This window comes from Babylonia areolata, chromosome 25, assembly GCF_041734735.1.
Source record: "Babylonia areolata isolate BAREFJ2019XMU chromosome 25, ASM4173473v1, whole genome shotgun sequence".
Classification (NCBI taxonomy): Eukaryota; Metazoa; Mollusca; class Gastropoda; order Neogastropoda; family Buccinidae; genus Babylonia; species Babylonia areolata.
The window spans coordinates 7,936,896-7,964,069 of record NC_134900.1 but is presented as its reverse complement, the minus strand read 5'-3'; the positions used below and the strand labels follow the sequence as shown (position 1 = coordinate 7,964,069).

At 43.0% G+C, this 27,174-nt stretch overlaps 1 protein-coding gene and 1 non-coding gene across 2 annotated transcripts; both read right to left on the bottom strand.

Moving 5' to 3' along the window:
* LOC143299467 (DALR anticodon-binding domain-containing protein 3-like) lies at positions 1–26,051 on the bottom strand. Its single transcript, XM_076612687.1, has 13 exons — positions 25,890–26,051; positions 23,104–23,435; positions 22,072–22,373; positions 20,745–20,821; positions 18,576–18,698; positions 17,303–17,379; positions 15,979–16,037; positions 15,434–15,516; positions 13,792–13,906; positions 10,837–10,895; positions 7,425–7,538; positions 4,189–4,257; positions 1–1,758 (listed from the first exon to the last, which is right to left on the bottom strand). The coding sequence occupies exons 1-13, from the start codon at positions 25,899–25,901 to the stop codon at positions 1,639–1,641; spliced, it is 1,542 nt and encodes a 513-aa protein (XP_076468802.1). The 5' UTR covers positions 25,902–26,051; the 3' UTR covers positions 1–1,638.
* Trnae-uuc (transfer RNA glutamic acid (anticodon UUC)) lies at positions 19,083–19,158 on the bottom strand. The gene has a single exon. It is a non-coding gene; the product is annotated as a tRNA-Glu (tRNA).
* Positions 26,052–27,174: the final 1,123 nt, after the last annotated feature.

The window sequence follows — 27,174 nt, the reverse complement described above, 5'->3', positions numbered from 1 at the left end:
TGCTCTATCCAAAGTCCAGTCTCTGAGGTCGCGCCGACACAGCGCCACCCTCCCTCCTTCCCACCCTACCTCACACCCACTCCCTGTTCAGCTGTCTTTGTTCCGCGTGTCTGCCGTCACCCGGCCCAGCTAACACATGTGGGCATGTGATGCTGCAATCTGTGTGCTGAAGTAGATGTCAGCATGTTCGAAACACGATAATGTCAGCACGTCGGTATTTTCCCATGTGGCAGTCTATCTTTCAAGTCGTCCCCCCACCTCCCCTTCACACACACAGCTGGGGGGTAGACAGCAGTGCTTCAGAATGTGGGCAAGGGAAAATTCATGATAAAAATCTGTCTTAGATCAGGCCGGCTAACGTGCCAAAAGTTGTATTGTCCTGTTTCCCCAGTCTTTTTGTGACGTAAACTGGTAAACTTGTCACAATGTGTAGAAACAGGTTTTGAAATGAGCAAATCGGATCAAACTGTTGCCCTGGACGAATCTGGATTCGGCAGTGAATCTGTGAATCACTTGGTGTCACTAGGACAAGTAAAGATTGGTTACTTTGGTTTAACCTTTTGGAAAAGCTACGGTTCGTAATTAGTATACACAGTATGTTGTTGGAAGGGATAAAACCAGTCAGCACAGCTAGTTCTTCGCTGTCTCCCAGAAGAACTGAACACTGACACAGGCTGACTGATGTGAGGTTAAAGAAAAACCATGATGGGCTGTGAACAACTATTTATAATTGTTTCATGCTTTGATAACTTAGTTGTGTTGGGAACAATGTTTTGTGTCAGTGAACAGCCAGTGTAAGTTGATCTGTGGCTGGCGGAAGAAAAGGGGTTAATGTGTGAAATGTAACCACTAAGTGAGGGAAGTACTGGCCTATATCTTTTAAGTCCCCCCCCCCCCCTCCCGCAACAATCAGGAGGTGAACAAGCCATGGTCGCCTTGCAGGTAGAAAGGGAATGGAAACCACCATAAGTTGTCCAGGCAGGGGCCTGTATACCCTGCAGGTGCCATCCTGATTTGCCTATTCCCGATTTGTCCATTTCCAATTTGCCTATTCCCAATTTGTCCATTTCCAATTCGCCTATTCCCAATTCATCCATTTCCAATTCGCCTATTTCCAATTCATCTATTTCCAATTCATGTATTCCCAATTCTCCCATCACTAAATTGGTGACCCCTATTTCCAGTTTGTCTATGCACTAGTTTGATGTGGCATCTAAAAGTTTTGAGACAGATTTCTTCCCCAAGCCACACATTTTTCAGGTTCTCTAAAAGTTCTGTGTGTGTGTGTGTGTGTGTGTGTGTACATGCCTATGTGTTCTGTTGATGTTCAGGGTGTTGATATCAGTCCACAAATATATCTTGATACTCATCTGTGTAGGAGAGAGAGAGAGAGAGAGAGAGAGAGAATGTGTGTGTGTGTGTGTGTGTGTGTGTGTGTGTGGGTGTGAGTTGAAGTGTGTTGTGTGCATGCCTGCATGTGTTTTACACAGAGAGAGAGAGGCTGAATGGGCACAATCGGAACTGGTGGGTAGGCTCAACAGGACAGTCAAACTCTCAAGGAGGTGGTGGCACAATCAGAGAAGGCGAATCAGGGACAGGCCAACGGGACCCGCTTCGTGGGGCAGACTGCAGTGGGCATCAGAGGCGGGCGAGGGGTTCCAGTCCCAAGAGGTGCAGGCCGTTACACAGCACCCGGTGAGCCGCCTTCATCAGACTGAGCCGTGCGTACATCAACGGGAGGAGGTGAGCTTCACTGCCCTGCACACACAACTACTGTCACTGTGCAATCATCATGACTGACTGCATGTCAGAAACCACACGCAACACGCATTTGTACATACACCTATATATTCTTACACACACAACACTCACACACACACACACACATATATATACACACACACACACATATATATATATATACAGCCATTCATCTTCACTTTTTTTCCATGTGTACTGCTGTCTATCTTGTACTGTCCTAGCTACAAGAAACAGCCCTTCACCTTCACTTCTTTTCCATGTGTACTGCTGTCTATCTTGTACTGTCCTAGCTACAAGAAACAGCCATTCATCTTCACTTCTTTTCCATGTGTACTGCTGTCTATCTTGTACTGTCCTAGCTACAAGATACAGCCATTAATCTTCACTTCTTTTCCGTAAGTACTGCTGTCTATCTTGTACTGTCCTGCTTCAAAACACAGTCATTCATTTTCACTTCTTTTCCATGTGTACTGCTGTCTATCTTGTACTGTCCTGCTTTAAAACACAGCCTTTCATCTTCACTTCTTTTCTTCATCTTCTTCTATTAATGCTCAGTGGTCATAACTTTGACCATTACTAGCTTCTTATGCGTGTTGGGTATTTTCGTGTCTCCATAACCCACTGAACACTGACATGGATTACAGGATCTTTAATGTGCGTATTTATCTTCTGCGTGTGTATACACACAAACGGGGTTCAGGCACTAGCAGTTCTGTACATATGTTGACCTGGGAGATCGGAAAAAATCTCTACCCTTTACCCACCAGGCGCTGTTACCGTGATTCGAACCCTGGACCCTCAGATTGAAAGTCCAACGCCTAAACCACTTGGCTATTTTCCATGTGTACTGCTGTCTATCTTGTACTGTCCTAGCTACAAGAAACAGCCAGTCTTCACTTCTTCTCCATGTGTACTGCTGTCTATCTTGTATTGTCCTAGCTACAAGATACAGCCATTGGTCTTCACTTCTTTTCCATGTGTACTGCTGTCTATCTTGTACTGTCCTAGCTACAAGATACAGCCATTGGTCTTCACTTCTTTTCCATGTGTACTGCTGTCTATCTTGTACTGTCCTAGCTACAAGATACAGCCAGTAATCTTAAATTCTTTTCCATGTGTACTGCTGTCTATCTTGTACTGTCCTAGCTACAAGAAACAGCCATTCATCTTCACTTCTTTTCCATGTGTACTGCTGTCTATCTTGTACTGTCCTAGCTACAAGAAACAGCCCTTCACCTTCACTTCTTTTCCATGTGTACTGCTGTCTATCTTGTACTGTCCTAGCTACAAGAAACAGCCATCCATCTTAACTTCTTTTCCATATGTACTGCTGTCTATCTTGTACTGTCCTAGCTACAAGATACAGCCATTCATCTTCACTTCTTTTCCATGTGTACTGCTGTCTATCTTGTACTGTCCTAGCTACAAGAAACAGCCATCCATCTTAACTTCTTTTCCATAAGTACTGCTGTCTATCTTGTACTGTCCTAGCTACAAGATACAGCCATTGGTCTTCACTTCTTTTCCATGTGTACTGCTGTCTATCTTGTACTGTCCTAGCTACAAGACACAACCAGTCTTCACTTCTTCTCCATGTGCGTGAGGGAGCCGTGCATATTTTTGTGTCTGTACATGGAATACCTTGTGGCATACAGAATGATATATATTCAGAAATCTCTGGCAGGCACGGTGTTAATGGACAGCTCAATACAGACAGGCAAATTGTCGACAAAAACTTCATAAAAAAAAAAACATCCACAGGACACAAAGAGAAAACAACTTCCCTATCAGCAGGAAACAGAAATTATTTCTAAAAAAACAGAACTCGTGTTAAAACACATACACACACACTAAAAAACAAACAAACAAAAAAACGAAAAGGAAAAAAAAAAGATAAATAGAAGTGGGCAGGAAGACTGTATTTGACAAGCGTCTTAGACGGGCACCATAGCCGAGTGGTTAAAGCGTTGGACTGTCAATCTGAGGGTCCCGGGTTCGAATCACGGTGACGGCGCCTGGTGGGTAAAGGGTGGAGATTTTTACGATCTCCCAGGTCAACATATGTGCAGACCTGCTAGTGTCTGAACCCCCTTCGTGTGTATATGCAAGCAGAAGATCAAATACGCACGTTAAAGATCCTGTAATCCATGTCAGCGTTCGGTGGGTTATGGAAACAAGAACATACCCAGCATGCACACCCCCGAAAACGGAGTATGGCTGCCTACATGGCGGGGTAAAAACGGTCGTACACGTAAAAGCCCACTTGTGTGCATACGAGTGAACGCAGAAGAAGAAGAAGAAGAAGAAGACAAGCGTCTTCAGGTACAATGGAGAAGAGAAACAATGATCAACTATGATCTTGGTTTGGGCTCACAAACACAAATGCAGAGCTCCCACATAGCACCGGGCACAGTAAAGTGAACTTACCCCAAGGATGTGGTAACGACTGTAGTAAGAGCTCAGGGTTTTGGAGAAGTTCAGCAGGAAGTGGGATACCTGCAAAGAAAAAAAAAAAAAAGGTGCTGCAATGTTTAAATGGTCAGATCTTTTATACCAAGCTCTGTACATTGATTTATTCATCCCTCATCTCCCTCCCTCTTCCACCTTTGCTGTATCCCTTCCATTTTCAAATGCTTATTTATGCGTAATCAGAAGCCCCTGATATATTTTGTTTTTTGGTTTCATTTTGTTGTCAAGGCCATTCAATTGCTCTAAGCTGTGAGGAACACATAAAGCTTGTGGACTGGAACCATTAAAATGAAGCCAACAAACAAATGCACACACCAAACATGGTTTAAAGTTTCAAAAAACATATACACATCACAAGGTGTGAAGTATATTCATACTTTTTAGTTAACATGGCAAGACAAACTTGTAGCAAGAACGACATCTCTCGGCTCATTTTTCCATCCTTTTGAGCAAGGGATAATTGAACTGATATTTAAAAAAAAACCCACTATGGGTGAAAACTGGGTTGCAGCTTTGTACTATTCCTCACAGCGTCTGCACTCTGCGAGAACTTCTCACTTTCTTTGACACTGAAAGCATGGATACAGATTTCAACAGACGTCCATCATTAGACAAGGAACTACGTATCTTCTGTCTGTAACACTGAGGACTGTGCAGAGGTACCACAGATCAAGTTTTACGTACTTTCCTTTCCACCATGCTTGACATATTCCCGTCTCTTTTTCTACTGTATTGTGTGAGTCTACTTTGACTTGACTTTGGAATGAAAACTGGTTATAGGCTATTTCAACATTTTTTGCTACAAATCTTGAGCACATATATGTCCAAAGTGCCATTTGTAAAAATGAAACAGAGTTTTAATTATCAAAATGGAAATAGGCTTTTAAAAATTCAGGAGGTGCCCCCAAAATCCAAGGCCCAACACAACTTGAACACCCATGGACATTACTTTGAGCATGACCTGCAGGCTGAGATTTAAACTGTTGTCATGTGTTTCATAGACATGCTCCACAAGACCCACAGAAATCGCCTCAGCAACAAGACCTGTGAGAAGGAGGAACAGAAGCACCATCAAACCAAGCAGCTCATCCAACAGAAGATTTGACAGATGAAGAATGATCGGTGGGAAAAGAAAGCAGAAAGTCTGCAAGCTGCGGCTGAAATCAACAACATGAAGACATTTCATGAGGGCCTTCGCACTATCTATGGACCAAAGACAACTTGGTCAACACCCATTTGTGCTTCTGACCAGACCACACTGCTGACAGATATGACTGGCATCCTTGCTCGCTGGGCTGAGTACTTCAGTGCTCTCTTGAATAAAAGACTCGTCAGTATCTGAAGAAGCAATCACACCGCTCCCAAAACTGCCAGTGAAGGAATCTCTGGCAGACCCACCCTCCAGTGCTGAGACTGCGAAGGCTCTAAAGCAGACCACGTCTGGGAAGGCACCAGGAGCAGATGGAATTCCAGCTGACATTTACAAGAATGGAGACTCCTGAAAAAGCTGACCATCCTCTTCCAGTAAATATAGGAAAAGGGAGAAGTACTCCACAAGAGAAAGGGTGATAAAGTGTCCTGTGACAATCATCGTGGGATTTCCCTCTTGTGTATCACAAGAACAGATTCTTGCCAGGACAATCTTGAACAGACTCCTCACCCACATAGCAGAGTCCATCATCCCTGAATCACAGTGCAGGTTTCGCGCAGGCAGGGGCACAACTGACATGGTGTTTGCTGTTCGCCAACTAAGGAGAAATGTTGTGAGCAGAATCAGGAGCTACACATGGTGTTTGTTGATCTCACCAAGGCCTTTGACACCGTTAATCGGACTGGCTTGTGGAAGATCCTCCACAAGTTTGGTTGCCCGGAAAAGCTCATCTCACTGATAGTTTCATTCCATGATGGCATGCAGGTGAGGGTGCAAGAAAACGGAGATACCTCTGACTCATTCCCAGTGAAAAACGGAGTGAAGCAGGGATGCCTTTTAGCTCCCACCCTCTTTTCCATTGTTTCCTGCAATGCTGATTGATGCATGCCAGGACTGTGACAAGGGGGTATACATCATGTTTCGTTCAGATGGCAAACTCTTTAACCTTCGACGACTTCAGGTCAAGACTAAAGTATTTGAGGCCCTTCTGAGTGAGTTCCTCTTTGCTGATGACTGTGCACTGACCGCACATTCACAGGAAGACATCCAGTGCATCACAGATCGCTTTGCAAGGGCCTGTCAACGCTTTGGTCTTACAATCAGTCTTGGTGAGACAAGAGGCCATGTTCCAGCCTTCACCGTCCGGAGCTGCTAGTGCTCCACTACCACCTGTTGTCATCAACACAGAGATCAAAACTGTGGACAAGTTCTGCTCCTTGGGCAGCGCTATAAGCAGTAAAAGATCTCTGGATGCAGAAGTGATGTTGAGCATCTCAAAGGCCAGCTCTACCTTTGGCAGACTCTCAAAAAGACTGTAGCAAGACCATGGCATCAAATTGCGCACAAGGGTCGTCGTGTACAGAGCTGTGGTTCTGAGTGCTCTCCTCTACTGTTGTGAGACTTGGGTGTGAGTGACTAATGAGACACAAACATGAACACAGTGTGTGCTCACCTTGTGGGTGTGGATGTGAGTGACTAATGAGACACAAACATGAAGACACAGTGTGTGCTCACCTTGTGGGTGTGGATGTGAGTGACTAATGAGACACATGAAGACACAGTGTGTGCTCACCTTGTGGGTGTGGATGTGAGTGACTAATGAGACACAAACATGAAGACACAGTGTGTGCTCACCTTGTGGGTGTGGATGTGAGTGACTAATGAGACACAAACATGAAGACACAGTGTGTGCTCACCTTGTGGGTGTGGATGTGAGTGACTGAGACACATGAAGACACAGTGTGTGCTCACCTTGTGGGTGTGGATGTGAGTGACTAATGACACAAACATGAAGACAGTGTGTGCTCACCTTGTGGGTGTGGATGTGAGTGACCAATGAGACACATGAAGACACAGTGTGTGCTCACCTTGTGGGTGTGGATGTGAGTTACCAATGAGACACAAACATGAAGACACAGTGTGTGCTCACCTTGTGGGTGTGGATGTGAGTGACTAATGAGACACATGAAGACAGTGTGTGCTCACCTTGTGGGTGTGGATGTGAGTGACTAATGAGACACATGAAGACACAGTGTGTGCTCACCTTGTGGGTGTGGATGTGAGCAGTGATGCCGTGCTGTGTGTCCCAGTGGTGCAGTGTGTCCTGCACCAGGTCAGGGAAGTCGTGGATGTACAGAAGTGCCAGTGTCCACTCCTCCTGAAACACACACACATATATGTTATGTACATTTTATGTCTATTCAATGTATTGTCAAAAAAAAAAAAGTTAAGGACTACAATCTGTTTTCTCTGGTGTTAAAAAAAAAGAAAAGAATTATGAAGTGACTGAATGTTGTCCACTCCTCCAGAAACACACACACACATACATACACACACACACACACATACACACACACACTCACACACATACATACATATTCTGCACATTTTATGTCTATTCACTGTATTGTCAGACATTGTCATTATGCCCATATTTTCAGGTGACCAAATGTCTTAAAAGTCTGTCTGTAAAAGTTACTCTCAAGACTCAGAATTGGCATTCTGCCCTTACGTTCACTCTTTTCAAAACTTTCATATGGATAATGTGTATCAAGATTTCACTTGCCTTTTTGTTCAGATATTCTAGAAGCTGAATTGCATTTTTTGTTGATATTTCTGATGTACTCTGATTTGCACTGTTAACTCATATCTGTTAAATATAACACACATCCTTCATTATTCAAGCTAGCATTGCTGTTCTCTAGTGGAAGCGAGGACATAATTTTAAGACTCAGTAAATTTGTGTACAATGTATATTCGCAAGGAAAGAAGCACTCAGGAATGCATGCGTTCACTAATCTTATTCAGTACTTTTAAGCATGTGAACTCGATCTGTACGGGCCAAAGGCCTAAAAAATCAAAACCACACACTGAAACACACACTGTCCAAAAAAAAGTTAAGGCCTAACACATTAGATGGACATCATCAGTATATGGTGTCAGAAGGTGTGGAACTAAAATAAACACCACCTCACTTTCTGACCTGTCCCCAGAAGCGCTGTCCGCTGTGTCTGGAAGCATGCGCTTAGCGAGAGAGAGGAGCACATCAACCACCTTCTAGCTTAAAAAAAGAGTGGTATTTACAGAGTGATGGGGGTCATCTCTCTCTCTCTCTGTCTCTCCATCCCCACCCACAATGACTCTGTGTTTGTAAAGCACTTGGAGTTTTGTTTCTAATGAAGATAGGCGCTATGTAAGTTTACATATCATCATCATCCACCCCTCTCTCTTCCTCCCTCTACTCAGTTTCACATAAACACATACACACACCCAGTGGATGCAATAAACACTTCACTTCTTTCACATCCACCCATGCATCACACTGCTCATTGTATTGTTGTTTTTTAATTAGGAGTGGACATGACTGCATTGTTGTTGTTTTTAAATTAGGAGTGGACGTAGTACTTATTTCACTTCTTCCACATCCACCCATGCATCACACTGCTGATTGTACTGTTGTTGTTTCTTTTATTAGTTTTTAAATTATTCTTTTATCTTAACAGACTTCTCTGTGAAATTCGGACTGCTCTACCCAAAGGGAGGGTATCACCTCAGTACAATACTTTTTTCTTCTCTCGACAAATTTGTTTGCATCACTATCAAAGTAGATTTTTTCCACAGAATTTTGACAGGGACAACCCTTTTGTTGCCATAGGTTCTTTTAAGAGCAGTCTGAGTGCATGCTGCATACAGGAACTTACTTTATTGTCTCGTCTGAATGACTAGGATCCAGGCCACCACTCAAGGTCTAGTGAACAGGGGGATAAGAATCCCAGTCTGTACATGGGGCTTGAACCCATGGACACTGACTTCCTGGTCAGGATTATTTCAGCTAGGCCATCGCTCCACTGACATGGATACAGATCACCTGGGCCATCGCTCCACTGACATGGATACAGATCACCTGGGCCATCGCTCCATTAACATGGATACAGATCACCTGGGCCATCGCTCCATTAACATGGATACAGATCACCTGGGCCATCGCTCCATTAACATGGATACAGATCACCTGGGCCATCACTCCACTAACATGGGTACAGATCACCTGGGCCATCGCTCCACTAACATGGATACAGATCACCTGGGCCATCAATCCACTGACATGGATACAGATCACCTGGGCCATCGCTCCACTAACATGGATACAGATCACCTGGGCCATCAATCCACTGACATGGATACAGATCACCTGGGCCATCGCTCCACTAACATGGATACAGATCACCTGGGCCATCAATCCACTGACATGGGTACAGATCACCTGGGCCATCGCTCCATTAACATGGATACAGATCACCTGGGCCATCGCTCCACTAACATGGATACAGATCACCTGGGCCATCAATCCACTGACATGGATACAGATCACCTGGGCCATCGCTCCACTAACATGGATACAGATCACCTGGGCCATCAATCCACTGACATGGATACAGATCACCTGGGCCATCGCTCCACTAACATGGATACAGATCACCTGGGCCATCAATCCACTGACATGGGTACAGATCACCTGGGCCATCGCTCCATTAACATGGATACAGATCACCTGGGCCATCGCTCCACTAACATGGATACAGATCACCTGGGCCATCGCTCCATTAACATGGATACAGATCACCTGGGCCATCACTCCATTAACATGGGTACAGATCACCTGGGCCATCGCTCCATTAACATGGATACAGATCACCTGGGCCATCACTCCACTAACATGGATACAGATCACCTGGGCCATCGCTCCATTAACATGGATACAGATCACCTGGGCCATCAATCCACTGACATGGATACAGATCACCTGGGCCATCGCTCCACTGACATGGATACAGATCACCTGGGCCATCGCTCCATTAACATGGATACAGATCACCTGGGCCATCGCTCCACTAACATGGATACAGATCACCTGGGCCATCGCTCCACTGACATGGGTACAGATCACCTGGGCCATCGCTCCACTAACATGGATACAGATCACCTGGGCCATCGCTCCACTGACATGGATACAGATCACCTGGGCCATCGCTCCACTAACATGGATACAGATCACCTGGGCCATCGCTCCATTAACATGGATACAGATCACCTGGGCCATCAATCCACTGACATGGATACAGATCACCTGGGCCATCGCTCCACTAACATGGATACAGATCACCTGGGCCATCGCTCCATTAACATGGATACAGATCACCTGGGCCATCGCTCCACTGACATGGATAACATGGATACAGATCACCTGGGCCATCACTCCATTAACATGGATACAGATCACCTGGGCCATCACTCCATTAACATGGATACAGATCACCTGGGCCATCGCTCCACTGACATGGATAACATGGATACAGATCACCTTTCACTTTTTCCTAAGCATGCAAAGCGTTCAGGAAACAAACAATTCATGTCTTCATTTCCACACAAACTACTGATACAGGGGAAAACCATACTTCTTCTCTCAACAGCTGGAAGTTGACGTGCTGAGGGGCAGGAAGTGGAGGGTATGTTCCTGCACACACACACGCACACATACACTCACACACATACACACGCACACACACACACACACACACACATACACACACACACACACACACACACACACACACACACACACATGCACACACACACGCACACGCACACACACACATACAAACACACACACACACACAGACACACAACAGAAATAAGAAACATACATAGCATATGAAATAATCAATATTTGTGTACATTCCTGCACACACTCACCAACAACATGAAAGTAAAAACTAATGATATGGTAATGTTCCTGTGCAGCACACACACACACACACACACACATTAAAGAAACTGAAAACGTAAGTAGTAAGATAAATAAACGAATGGTATACATTCCTACACACACAAACACAAGCACCCGCACACAATCAAGACATAAAAAGTAGCACAGATCAATAAACCAATGGTATAAATTCCTTAACATACAATAAAGACATAAAAAATATATATAAACACATATAAATAAACCAAAGGGATATGTTCCTTTACAAACACATCAACAACATAAAAAACAACAACAAAAAACTCAATGAGATATTTTCCAACACACACACACACATACACCAACTAACAGAAAAATAACAAATACAAATAACTTATATAAATAAACCAAAGGACAACTACCAAAGACGATGGGGCAGCATAACAAGGGAGAAAAAAAAGTGTCATAAACAGCTGAAGGATTTCAATCACCGACTACACAATGCCCCACCCACATCAAACGCTGTATCAGGGAGACCAAGAAAAGACAACTGCATATTGTCCAAAACCACAACAATGATAACAACAAACCAACAAAGAAATCTGTGTCACTCTTTTCACCGTTTGGTCCATGTAATATCAAACTCCTATCAAACCAACAAAGAAATCTGTGTCACTCTTTTCACGGTTTGGTCCATGTAATATCAAAATGTCACTCTTTTCACGGTGTGGTCCATGTAATATCAAAATGTCACTCTTTTCACAGTGTGGTCCATGTAATATCAAAATGTCACTCTGTTCACGGTGTGGTCCATGTAATATCAAAATGTCACTCTTTTCATGGTTTGGTCCATGTAATATCAAAATGTCACTGTTCACGGTGTGGTCCATGTAATGTCAAAATGTCACTCTGTTCACGGTGTGGTCCATGTAATATCAAAATGTCACTCTGTTCACGGTGTGGTCCATGTAATATCAAAATGTCACTGTTCACGGTGTGGTCCATGTAATATCAAAATGTCACACTGTTCACGGTTTGGTCCATGTAATATCAAAATGTCACTGTTCACGGTGTGGTCCATGTAATGTCAAAATGTCACTGTTCACGGTGTGGTCCATGTAATATCAAAATGTCACTCTGTTCACGGTGTGGTCCATGTAATATCAAAATGTCACTGTTCACGGTGTGGTCCATGTAATATCAAAATGTCACTCTTTTCATGGTGTGGTCCATGTAACATCAAAATGTCACTCTTTTCATGGTGTGGTCCATGTAATGTCAAAATGTCACTGTTCACGGTGTGGTCCATGTAATGTCAAAATGTCACTCTTTTCATGGTGTGGTCCATGTAATGTCAAAATGTCACTGTTCACGGTGTGGTCCATGTAATATCAAAATGTCACTGTTTATGGTGTGGTCCATGTAATATCAAAATGTCACTGTTCATGGTGTGGTCCATGTAATATCAAAATGTCACTGTTCACGGTGTGGTCCATGTAATATCAAAATGTCACTGTTCATGGTGTGGTCCATGTAATGTCAAAATGTCACTGTTCACAGTGTGGTCCATGTAATATCAAAATGTCACTGTTCACGGTGTGGTCCATGTAATGTCAAAATGTCACTGTTCACGGTGTGGTCCATGTAATATCAAAATGTCACACTTTTCACGGTGTGGTCCATGTAATATCAAAATGTCACTCTGTTCACGGTGTGGTCCATGTAATATCAAAATGTCACTGTTCATGGTGTGGTCCATGTAATATCAAAATGTCACTTTTCATGGTGTGGTCCATGTAATATCAAAATGTCACTCTGTTCACGGTGTGGTCCATGTAATGTCAAAATGTCACTGTTCACGGTGTGGTCCATGTAATATCAAAATGTCACTGTTCACGGTGTGGTCCATGTAATATCAAAATCCTTTCCAATTCTTTGACCCCCTGACTGCTCCAAGCCATGAACACTGGGCGTCGTCACAAGATACCACACATCAGATACACTGATCATCATCAACAATGAACAAAAGCACCAAACATCAGCTACACTGATCATCATCAACAATGAACAAAAGCACCAAACATCAGATACACTGACCATTATCAACAATGAACAAAAGCACCAAACCATCAAGCAGCACACTGGATCCTATAAACATCAACTGACATCAGTTAAGAAAACAAAACTATGTTGGTGTGGCCACATAACCAGATGCAACCACCCTGCTAAAACAATCATCCAAAGAGCTGTTGAGTGGGCTGGGGGAAGACAAAGGGAAGACCGAAGAAACAGTGGACTGACAATGCTGCTGAATGGACAACAAAACCATTGATTGTTTTTTTTTTTTTCTCAAGGCCTGACTAAGCGCGTTGGGTTACGCTGCTGGTCAGGCATCTGCTTGGCAGATGTGGTGTAGCGTATATGGATTTGGCCCAACGCAGTGACGCCTCCTTGAGCTACTGAAACTGAAACTGAAACTGATGGAGACCCAGGCTTTGATAAACATCTGACAGACCTGGAGGAATCTAGTGAACAGTTTTTCTGTGTGCCACCCCAATTGCTCTTCACAAAGTTGAGGGGGACGAAGGATAAACAGCAGCACCAGTAATGTGAACTGGGAGAAGAAGACGACTACAAGTACAAATCACTGACAGTGTGTGTGTACCTTGTTCCACCTGCTGCTCAAAGGAGGACAGCAGAGAAGCCAGCCGTGCACAGTTGTAGAGAACAAAAGGACCGCTACGATTGTCCCCTTCTTCCTCTGACAGGTCTACATGCACCTGTAACTCCGTGTCACAAACATACACACACACAGTCAGTGCCTACTGATACATAACTTGATTATGATAACAACAGTAATAATAACAATACTGATTTTAGGCTCTTGGTATATTCTAATACAACAATCTGCTCTCGTTGTTATTACAGAAAACAGACTAACAGAGCAAACAAGCAAAAGTGAAGTAAAAAAGAGAGTAAACACACAGAGATATGTTAGAAAAATTGATCTTTCAGGCACACAAATTATCATGTACACCAAAAAACCCACATATGCAAGCGCACACACTCATATAACACACACACACACACACACACACACACTGTCATGGCTTGAGAAAACCTGATGAGATTCCTTTTATTTTTATAATGATATCTGCTTGTTTTTTGCATTTTATATCAGTTATGCTTTTTGGTTTCTGGCTTTAATAAATTTGTTTGTTAACTTCCAACTATTTGTTATATTTATCGGTTAGTTTACACAAAACACAAATTTAATGATTTATTGTTTAGTATGTCAAATGCGGTTGTGTCCATTGTCTATTCCTGACATCAACAAGAGAAACCGATGCATGTAAGAGAACTGTGAACAGGAAGATCCTTGTGACGGAAGCCGGCCATTGGATTGGCACATCAACACTGGGCCACAGTGGTTATTTATGATTTATCTACCTTTTTACTTAAGTTTACGATTGGTGAATTGGAATTTGTATGTCTTGCGTTATGATTTACGAATTGGAACGACTACAACAGTTAGGAAAACGCATGCCCCCAAACCCACACAAGAATTTGCTCTGTCTGTCTGTCTCTCTAAATAAAGTAATTCAGTGCACTGATGTGATAATAGTTAACATAAATTCTTTTATTATGTTAGTGTGTGTGTTTTTACAATTACTGTGATATTCCAATGGTTAATTAAAAATGTGGCTTCCCCTAATCCAAATCTAATATTCCCAATGAAGATGATTTTTATATTATTTCATTCCATGATGCATAAAACACACGCACAAAAGCTAACGCTTCTTACAAAACAAAACAGTGAACTTAAGCTGAAATGATTATTAGAAATGATGACTATATTGCAGGTCTGTCTTTGTGAGACAATGCAGGTCTGCCTTTTAAATATGTATGTAACTTTTATCAATACTGGTCTCAAGGCCTGACTAAGCGTGTTGGGTTATGCTGCTGGTCGGGCATCTGCTTGGCAGATGTGGTGTAGCGTATATGGATTTGTCCGAATGCAGTGACGCCACCTTGAGCTACTGAAAACTGAAACTATCAATATTGGTGATACTGTATATTAGATTTTATTTTTCATTTACTTGAACTTCTGTTTTTTAAGCAAACCGTTATCATGTTTTATTGCAGTTTCATGGAGTTTCATAGAATAAACTTCTGTATGGAACCCAAACCTGGTGTCCGAGTCACTACTTCATGGTACCAGTGCTGGGATGTACTTGTGCCGCTACACACACACACACACACACACACACACACACACTCACACATACACACACATCTACACTCACCTGACTGGAGCAGGTGGTTGTCAGCAGGTCAAAGGTGAGGCTGGCCAGGGTCAGAGTGTGGACCATGTCATCCCAGACATCACCTGAACAGCCCCACACACCATCCTACATCACCACACAGCACACTGTATCACCACACATATGTCGAGTGCCTGATACACAGGGGACCTAAATTATCATCTCATCTAAAAGAATAATATATCAACAAAGTGTTTCCAAAAGCTGGACTTTTTTTTTTTTTTTAAATAAAAATTTGAAAAAGACGAAAGTCTTTTGGTTTAAACATGATTTTATTCTCAAAAGCAAGAAATAACACAGCAAACACATACAGCAGCAACAAGCTGAAGTTTATGGTGTCTTATGACAAAGTCTTTTGATTTAACATTGTGAAACAGACAAAGTCTTTTGATCTGATTTGACACTAAAACAAATTCTTTTAATTTGATTCAACATCTTCAACACAAGAAGACACAGGTTTGTTACTAACTTCAACATAACTGCCAGTACTGTTAATAACACTGGCTTTCTTTGTTTTCTAACTTTACCTTGATCGTGATCTCCATACTTCATCATGGCTGCTTGTGTCATCTGTCTGTGCCGGACGCTGGAACATGCGAGCTCACGCATGTGCATATGCTTATAGCACAATCTTCACCACACGATAACACACACAACACACAAACAGGCCTGCAGACATATGGAGGAGTGGCCTAGTGGCAATGCACCCAACCAGGAAGCAGCCTACAGGCATATGGAGGAGTGGTCTAGTGGCAATGCACCCAACCAGGAAGCAGCCTACAGGCATATGGAGGAGTGGCCTAGTGGCAATGCACCCAACCAGGAAGCAGCCTACAGGCATATGGAGGAGTGGCCTAGTGGCAATGCACCCAACCAGGAAGCAGCCTACAGGCATATGGAGGAGTGGCCTAGTGGCAATGCACCCAACTAGGAAGCAGGCCTACAGGCATATGGAGGAGTGGCCTAATGGTAATGCACCCAGCTAGGAAGCCAGTGTCCACCGGTTCCAGTCCCACACACAGACTGCAATGTCTACTTCACCCTCCACTACACAGTCAGTGGTGGTCTGGTGCTAGTCTTTTGGATGAGACTTTCAACTGAGGTCCCATGTGCAGCATGCACTTTGCTCAGGTAACAGAACCCATGGCAACAAAACGGTTTTCCCTGGAAAAATCCTTGACAAAAATCCACCAACAGTAAAACAAATACACTCACAGAAAGATAAAAACACACAAAATATGGGTGGTGCTGCACTGTGGTGATTAAAATCTCATCCAATGAGCAGCCAAATTTTCATACAAACAAAAAAGAAGATACACAATTCACTACAATTCAATGTCAAAACATGCTAACACTGAAATGTATCAGACACTGACAGGAAGCTTAGCTCCGTCTGTGCAGTTCATTTACACATTTGAGTCTACTGCAGATACACACACAAACTAATTTCTCATCAACCTTTGACAAATTTAGACAAATAAAGACAAAAAAAAGGTAACAAGAAGATATGCTTTCAATGTATTGAACAACTCACGCACCCTTGAGTTCAAATAACACTGGATGTGGCAAGAGCAAAAATAAGTATATCACTTGTAATGGAATGCAGTGCTTTTGCCAAAAAGCAACACCTCCAAAGCAAGAAATATGCTCATGTTTTGTTAAGCCCCTTCCAATATCAAACTTTTTTTTTTTCAACATCAGGTATTGTAACTGGAAGAATTTACCAGACTGTTCTACTTTTATGTAAGTACCATAATTCTAACTGGAACACTCTCATTCTATCAAACTATTCTTCAATGTAAGATTCAATTTCATAATCATCATTTACTCGAGCTTCATAATGGATTTTACTTGTAAAATTCCCTGGCATCCATTGCTGCAGAATCGGAAGACTTTCTTCCAGCAATTGTCCCAAAGACAAGATGACGCTGTGAACAAAGACATGGAAGCAATGAATGCAGACTGTTTCTTTGTGAACCAAGCTGAAATCAATGAATACAGACTACACCTTTCTTTCTGTGTGAGCAAGAACAAACAATTCACTTGCCTTTTCCCTGGCTCAGGACCACAATGCTACACTCATGACGATTTTGTGATGTACCTAAATGTAATCAAGATGTTGCCTGAAAAAGAGTGTACTTGGCCTGCCACTGAGTACACCTCATTTTGTATTGCTGTTCACCAGCTGGGCATTTTTATCAGTTAACTGGAAACAACTCAAGTTGGCGCACTGTGCTCCCTTGAATGCCTGAGAATGGGTTGGATTCCTTTCAATTATAGTAATACATAGTTTTTGCTTTTGTTGTGTGAACCTCCCTTCCCACTTCTGGAAACGACATTCATAATGCTTCATATATCAGCATGTAAAGTTTTTCCACTGGGAATACATCAGAGCTTTTCTGTTGTGTGTAATGCAACTTTACTTGTTTTGCTTCTTTTTAAATTAAATTTTGGACAACTGTACTGAGTGTACATTGCTTTACTCACTGCAAGTGTCAATACATGAGTAACAGGAAATACAGCCCACTAAACAATAATCATAGCATAGATTCTAAACTTTTTTTTTAAACTATACAAATCTTTAGCGAAATAATGCTGTATTTGATGGTGTGGTGTTTACGTTCAGTCAGTGAATGAAACAACTTTTTTTTTCTGCACACAGGAATGATAAGACTTTTTAAATCCCTGGCAGGCAAGATATTAACTACATCGTACATACACTTTAGGGAAAAGTTTGCCAAAATTCAATATAATTCTAATTTATATATATATATATATTTTTTTTTTTATAACAAATTCAAAACTTCAAAATGAAAACAGAAACATGACAGAATGGATACACACTGAAAGCAGACCTTACTGGACAAAATCGGTCACTAATAACATTGCTCATATTTCTCTTGCTTTAAAGACTGTTCATTTTTATCAACTGTCGTCCTTGGTAAACAAAGAAACATTTTCATAAAAGGACTGAGAATAATTCACCAACACACACACGCTTAAACACACACTCACACAAGCATCCAACGATCAACTCCAAGAGACAACCACACATGCACTCACCAACACATATCCATCCACAAGAACACAAAACAGCAACGATCCCAACATGTCAGGAACATACCTGGACCAAGTTTGACACATTATATTGTGTACACGACTGCCACAGAAGGTCTGCCTGCTGCTGTGTGTAAGCCAGGCTCTGTGACGTCAGATGGACACACAGTGTTGCTGACCCACTCCACTCCTGAAACAGTCACACTGTCACAGTCTCACAAGTTCCTTGAAATAACATCTCCAACACTAGTAGATTCATGAACAGTCTTCTTCTTCTTCTTCTGCGTTCGTGGGCTTCAACTCCCACGTTCACTCGTATATACGCGAGTGGGCTTTTTACGTGTATGACCGTTTTTACCCCGCCATGTAGGCAGCCATACTCCGCTTTCGGGGGTGTGCATGCTGGGTATGTTCTTGTTTCCATAACCCACCGAACGCTGACATGGATTACAGGATATTTAACGTGCGTATTTGATCTTATGCTTGCGTATACACACGAAGGGGGTTCAGGCACTGGCAGGTCTGCACATATGTTGACCTGGGAGATAGTAAAAATCTCCACCCTTTACCCACCAGGCGCCGTCACCGTGATTTGAACCCGGGACCCTCAGATCGAAAGTCCAACGCTTTAACCATTCAGCTACGGCGCCCGTCCATGAACAGTCTGAAAATCTGAAGGTGTATAGAAGCTCAAAATCCCTCCCTACAGCGACTCCCTCTCCTCATAATGACCAACATAACTGTGATGGATGCTCTTCATACTGTTGCTGACCTCTGCAGAACAACAACAACAACAATAATAATATCAACAATAACAATAATATCACTATGATCTTTCAAACCTCTGAGGTAATTGGACCAAACTGAACACAGACTAACAAAATCATAGGCCTCTTGCAGTTTGTTCTCCACTAAACTTTTCCATCTCTCACACATGAACATTCAGCAAGCAGGGTCTTTGAAGAAGGCCCTGGGAATGGATCAACTTTAAAAAAACAAAAAACAAAAACACATTTTTCTTTTCTTTTATTTCTGCCCCTTTGTCTGCTGCTGACAAGTATATTTGTCACCTCACTGCAGTCATCTGGACAATGTCCCCTCACTGCTGGTCACCTCACTGCAGTCAGCTGGACAATGTCCCCTCACTGCTGGTCACCTCACTGCAGTCAGCTGGACAATGTCCCCTCACTGCTGGTCACCTCACTGCAGTCAGCTGGACAATGTCCCCTCACTGCTGGTCACCTCACTGCAGTCAGCTGGACAATGTCCCCTCACTGCTGGTCACCTCACTGCAGTCAGCTGGACAATGTCCCCTCACTCAGATAGGCTTGTCTCCTCACTGCAGTCAGCTGGACAATGTCACCTCATTGCTGGTCACCTCACTGCAGTCATCTGGACAATGCCACCTCATTGCTGGTCTCCTCACTGCAGTCAGCTGGACAATGTCACCTCATTGCTGGTCACCTCACTGCAGTCAGCTGGACAATGTCACCTCATTGCTGGTCACCTCACTGCAGTCAGTTGGACAATGCCACCTCATTGCTGGTCACCTCACTGCAGTCAGCTGGACAATGCCACCTCATTGCTGGTCTCCTCACTGCAGTCAGCTGGACAATGTCACCTCATTGCTGGTCACCTCACTGCAGTCAGCTGGACAATGTCCCCTCACTGTTTGTCACCTCACTGCAGTCAGCTGGACAATGTCCCCTCACTCAGATAGGCTGGTCACCTCACTGCAGTCAGCTGGACAATGTCACCTCACTGTTTGTCACCTCACTGCAGTCAGCTGGACAATGTCACCTCACTGCTTGTCACCTCACTGTTTGTCACCTCACTGCAGTCATCTGGACAATGTCACCTCACTGCAGTCAGCTGGACAATGTCACCTCACTGTTTGTCACCTCACTGCAGTCAGTTGGACAATGCTACCTCACTCAGATAGGCTGGTCACCTCACTGCAGTCAGCTGGACAATGCCACCTCACTCAGATAGGCTGGTCACCTCACTGCAGTCAGCTGGACAATGCCACCTCACTCAGACAGGGCACAACTTACAGGTCAGGAATTCTGTCACCAGTCTTTACCTGGGCTTCTTCCTCTTCAGACTGCTTTATTTGTCTCTGGCAAAATCAACGACGCCATAGATAAGTTCACAAAAAAAGTTATCAATCCCCTTTCAAACTCAAGCGACACTGATCTCATTTCACCGAGGTTGTTGGCTTTCAAAGGGTTAATACCTGTTTGTCTGACATGATCAGTTCTACCACGGCAGCTTTTCTCACTGTGTCCGACAGCGTCCCGTCTTCAAGCCTGACTGAAATCAGATGTAAAGCAGCCTGTCGTTATCAGAGCCAGGGATGAACGAAGCATTGTGAAAAGGAGAATGAAAGAGAGACACACACGCACAGAACGAGAGAGAGAGACAGCCCTAGGGGGTGGGAGTGGGGGGTAGCAAGACAGAGACAGACAGACAGATGGCCAGACAGACAGAGACAAAAAGAAAAAGAGAAATAAAAAGAGGAAGAAAGAGAAAGAAACATCAAAGGAGCGGAGACAGAAAGGCAGGAGACAAAACAGAGGGGGGAAAAAAGACAATGAAAGAGGCAGAGAAACATTACAACTGATTTTTCTTTCCTTGGACAACATTTTTCACATTTCATGCTTTTCCCTCAGAGCTTCTGATAAGTTAACTATTTTGTGGGTCCCAGGGACTCTTTCACCAAATTTCTAAGGAGTCCCAGACAACCATCAGAGGGTCACTATAATGCTGCACGTACTAATCAAAACTCCACTGCTACTCACATACAAAGGCAGACTAAAGCTCTGAAACACTAATTCTACTCTTTTCGTGTGTTCGCTGTAGACATTTTGAGAATGTCCCATGGATCTGCTCATTTTCAGTGCATGTGGGCCATGGATCTGCTCACTTTCAGTGCATGTGGGCCATGTATCCGCTCATTTTCAGTGCATCTGGGCCATGGATCCGCTCATTTTCAGTGCATGTGGGCCATGGATCTGCTCACTTTCAGTGCATGTGGGCCATGGATCCGCTCATTTTCAGTGCATCTGGGCCATGGATCCGCTCATTTTCAGTGCATGTGGGCCATGGATCCGCTCACTTTCAGTGCATGTGGGCCATGGATCCGCTCACTTTCAGTGCATCTGGGCCATGGATCCGCTCATTTTCAGTGCATGTGGGCCATGGATCCGCTCACTTTCAGTGCATGTGGGCCATGGATCCGCTCACTTTCAGTGCATCTGGGCCATAGATCCGCTCATTTTCAATGCATGTGGGCCATGGATCCGCTCACTTTCAGTGCATCTGGGCCTAGCTGCATGAACCAATCTTTGAGAGCGCTAAGTTTGCTTAAAGTTAGGAATGTTCCTTAGTAAACAGAATTTACCATGGAGTTAGGAACATTCTTAACGATAAGCAAACAGTGCTGTTAAGCTTGTTCAAGCAGCCCAGCCCACCTTTGGAATGCAGATTTATGCATCATCAAAGGCCACGTCCCCTCCACGTCACCAAAGCCCATGAAGACAGAGGAAGAGGCAGCGACTTACCATCAACAAGATTCAAATTCTTATCATATCCAGTCTTTCCCACTGCCACACCTGCGCTGGTCATAAAACTTCTCAGGTTCATCACCAAACACTGCCTCTTGTCTTTATCGCTGGACCCATCGCCTTCTGTCTCTGCCACCTGCAGTGTCTCACGGCTTGGGGAAGCTTCTGCCCGCAGTACCAGCGGCCCACAGAGATCCCCAATGACCTCCTTCCGGCAGGTGCCAATGTCCAGATTCAACGCACTCAGGAGATCCTGCACATCGCTGGTAACGGGGAACTTGGCGGTCTGGGTTTGATACCTGGGGAGGACATGTTCAGAACACAAGTTTACCCCCACAGGATGACTGAGATCTAGCGTGTGCCAGTTTCTTGAGTGATAAAGAATTGCTTCCATGTAAATAGTACATGCTCTTCTTTTTTTCTTTTTTCTTTTCTTTTACTGGCGTTTCCTTTTGAATGTCCTTTGCAGTAAATTCTGTACTCCATGTCTCATTTCTAAAATGCTAGCTGTGAAAAACCAGTCTCTTTATTTTGGTATTTTGCCATTTCAATATTTTGCTAATGTAGTTGTACTTCCATACATGTTTAATGTTGCTTGTATATTCATGTATATTGAGGTATATGGTATAAAGCCCCCAAACACACACATACACATAAGTTAAGTAAAACTCCTGATTATTCAAACAGCATTGATACCTACTCACATCATCCAAGTTTAGTTTAACAAGGTCTGATGAGCGTGTTGGGTTATGCAAAGGTAAGGCATTTGCTCTTTTTTTTTCTTCAGCAGATGTAGTGTACTGTATATGGATCTGTCCACACACTCTGACACCTCCATGAAACTGAAACTGAACAAGTAAACGTTCACTCAGAATCAGACTGAACATTGACACCCACATCAGATGATACGGCTGACGGGAAGAAAAGAAACAAAAACAAGAGTTCTGGCTGCATCATACAGAGAGCCAGCACAACTTTGGCTGATAAACATCCAAGTAGCTCTTCCTTGTGAAAAGGAAAAGAAATTACCCATTTGCACTCAGCAGACGCAGGACATGTTTGAGCAGCACGGCAGCTCTGAGCTGGCTCAAGGACGGTGGGGACTGTGACTCCTCCCCTTCTCCACACGCCTGCACGTCCACCGGGTTCACCACCACCCTCATCCCCTCCTTCCTAGCTGCCTTGTGTCCATACTTCTCTCCTTCACACAGCACTCGCTGGATGATATTGCTGAAGGCCTTTGATCTGTCCACATGAAACACAATGGAGCTGTGCTTGTCCTGGCTTAGTGATGCAATCGGCAAGACGTCCCCAGAGGTTGCTTGCTGTATTGCGGCTCCCAGCTGAGTGTCTCTGAGTGCCTGAAATAAAATAAAAAACATTGTAATGTATTGTGCAATGTGCTTTGTTTCTGTACATGTGTGTATGTAAAAGTGTGCATGTGTGAGTATGTGTATGTCCATGTTCAAGTGTGTGCATATGTGTGTGTGTGTGTGTGCGTGTGCGTGTCTGTGTGTGTGTGCATATATATAAATATGCTTGCTGTGTAACAACAGTGAGTTAGTCTCTGTTGCTAAAAAAATGATAACTCATGATGAACTGAAGTGGATGTTTCTTTTCTAAACTTATGATGAATTAAAGCAGCTGCTTTTTCCCTAGTTTTATGAAACTGATCTATAAAAATAAAGTTTTATCATTTATAATCATGCAGCGCTGATTTCCACTGATTTCTATTCACTTGTAATAAGACATAAGAAAATATCACTGATCAGGGGTCCCCTTAGTTGAAATTCCTATCAAGAGAAAATTACAGCTACAGGAAACAAGAGCCAAAATTGAATTCAGAGGCCCCCATTATTCCAAAAGAACAGACAAAATGTTCTATGCACACAAGAAATAAGTCATTTGATGTCCACTATTTCATTAGAGACTAAATCAACCTTAACAATTGATGGAAAGCAGCCCTGCTTCTCGAAACTGTACACAACCTTCAAAATGGCAATGTGACAGTTGCTTATATCATATCATACCAATATCAAGGCGTGCAGGCCTGACAAGGCCTTTTGTCTGCTTGAAGTGGGGAAGAAAAGAGAGTCCCCACATATGTCTGGTGCATCTTTCAACACTGAGTGCGCAATGCTTGAAAAATCAAGAAATATGTAAACGAGTTTTGCATTTAAAATTTTGTAATCACTGACTTGACTAATTAACTTACATCACCACTTCTTTTGTGTTTTGATGACCATGTGTGGGGTTGTTCGGGTGTTGTTGTTTTTTGGGGGAGTTTTTGGGTTGTTTTTTTCTTTTCCTTTGGGGGGTGGGAAGGATAGGCTGGAAAGTGGATCTGGTGGTTGGAGACATTTACGATAGGTGGAACAGGGAGGAAAACTAAGCCAAAGCAGGAAACAATTGCGCACAGTCAATTTCAAGAGCATACCCTCACATTGGGGATCTTTCACTTTCAGTATAAATAGTATCCCAAACTTTGTGAAATTCTATCTAGATCTAGAAATTTTTTCTTTTTATCACTCTTAGTTTCTGGCTGCTTGTGTGTGTGTGTGTGTGTGTGTGTGTGTGTGTGGTCTTGTCCTTTCTTAGCTTACTGTTATGCTGGTCCAGACCTATTAAGGCTTCAGTTTTGTGTGTGTCTTTTTTCTGAACTTGACTTGTACTCAACTTGGTCACCCTCACTATGTTGTATTCTTTTTTGTTGTTGTTGTTGTTGTGCCAAGGATGTATCAGGTGCCTGCTGAGAAAAAAATTGGTTCTTTGTGTGTGATATTTAATTAAGTTTGTTCATTATGTATAATAATGTTCATGGTCTTTTTTCTTGTATCTAAAAAAAAAAAAAAAAAAAAAATCAATCCTCTGAGGAAAAAATTACGGAATGGCCGAAGTCTGAAGCAAGTCCGTGGTTTATGTGCATGAATATCTTCTCAATTGTGGGCTGCAACTCCCACGTTCACTTGTATGTACACAAGTGGACTTTTAAATGTATGACTATTTTTACCCTGTCATGTAGGCAGCCAGACTCTGTTTTCCGGGTCTTGCATGCTGGGTATGTTCATGTTTCCATTACCCACTTAATGCTGACACTGATTACAGGATCACTAACATGCATATTTGATCTTCTGCTGGTGTATACATAGGAAGGGGTTCAGGCACTAGCAGGTCTGCACATATGTTGACCAGAGAGATCGGAAAAATCTCCACCCTTTACCCAACCTGGCGCCGTTACCAGGATTCAAAACAGGGGCCCTCAGATTGAAAGTCCAATGCTTTAACCTCTCGCCTATTGTGCCTATGCATGAATACTATTGGACTTGTATCAAATTTTCCTTTCCTTTCTTTTTTTCTTTTCTTCAGCTTTTATAGGACAATATCTAGTTTTTTTGCGCTGATATTGTCAAGTGTAAATGGTTGGGACTTCACAAAATGCTTTTATGTGTTGATGGTGGATAAGAATACATCTGCACAGAAAAATCCAGTAATCTATTCAGTGGAGATAAATCGACTTTTATTTAGCAGGGAGACACTTTCTTTCTGTTTTCTTCGGACAGAAGGGGGCTCTGTTACATTATCGAGGATTTGCCGTTTGCTTTTCTGTCAAGTTCATTTTTGGTTCAAGATTCTTCCGAAAATGTCACAACAACCAAAGGTAACGGTGATAAAGGAAAAACACTTCTCCAAATTCAGCAAGCCGATTCTAATTCAAGGGTATACATGAGTTTGTGGAGTTGTATGTGCGGCAACCACGATGAAAACGAAAGTATAAACTTCAGCTTCTCTCCAAATTACGATGCTAACCCGCTCACCTCTGACTTCATATCAATATTCAGGACACCTTTAGGCACAAAGAAGTCTCCCTGATCAAAGTTCTTTGTTCTACGACACACTTTGACATGGTTCGTATTCACATTATAACGTTGCAAAACATCCTTCAGCAAAATGCACAGCTTGCCGTTTGTGTCGTCCGCCATTTTGTGCAAAAAGAAGGAAATTAATGTATCTTTTTACCGCAAACACTTCAGTTTCACACATCTTTTTCTTCTCATTGGTTTATTGACTGTTCACGACAAAGTGATTAAAACACATATCCATTCACTAATTTCAGCACACAAACACACACTGATACGGCCCCACTGGTACACCCACCCACCCCAAAAAAGAAAGAAAAAGGAAACTTGTGGTAGGGTGTGGGGTGAAGGCATTGCTCCTTTTACCAGTTCCATACCTCAAAGGTCATTGAGGACTTAAGGGATATCGTAAGTTCCAAACCCCATTTTCATAATTATCTTCCCACAAAAACACAGCAACAGCTCACAGCTGCTCCGTATCAAACTATCGAATCACACACACTCAACCACTCCCCCCCACACCCCCATAATAACTCATCCATTCATTTGATAGGTATACAAGACTCATCCACAACCTCATTAAAGTGTCAACTAAAATGTTGCCATGTGTATATGTGGGGTTGGGTGGGCTTCTGATTCAATGTTAACCAGTGACTGGAGTTTGAGGCCCAATTTCGGTATGGCATCATATCCTTGGGGAAAGCACTTTACTCTGACTTTGTTGTGTGGACACCTCATTTTGATTCAGGTTGGTTGAAACAGCAGGAGAGGATTGGGCCCCACTTGCCTGTGCTTAGCCCTTTGCTCTGGGGATGTAAATTCACTGCCCTGAAGGCTGTAAGAGCCTATGGACCTTTTAACCTACGTGTCATCATGACTGTCACTGTGAGCTTTTCATTTCAGTGACGATTCTGTTCATCACACTTTTCATAATGTCCCCTTTTTTTTCAACGAGGGCCACATGTCACCCTTTGTGTCACAATATAAATGTGTCACCCTGTCATCTTTTTGTTTAAACAAAGACCTTTCTCGTCACAGTCAGACAGTGCCTATGTGTCACCCTATTGTTTCCATGAATGCTTACTTGTGCGTGTCAATGTTTGTATGTATGTGTGTGCTTATGTGTGTGTGTGTGTGTGTGCCTGAGTGCGCATATGCTTACATGTGTATGCATATGTGTGCATGCATACGAGTGTATATGCGTATCTGTGTGTGTGCGTGCGCACGTGTATGGCCTACTCTG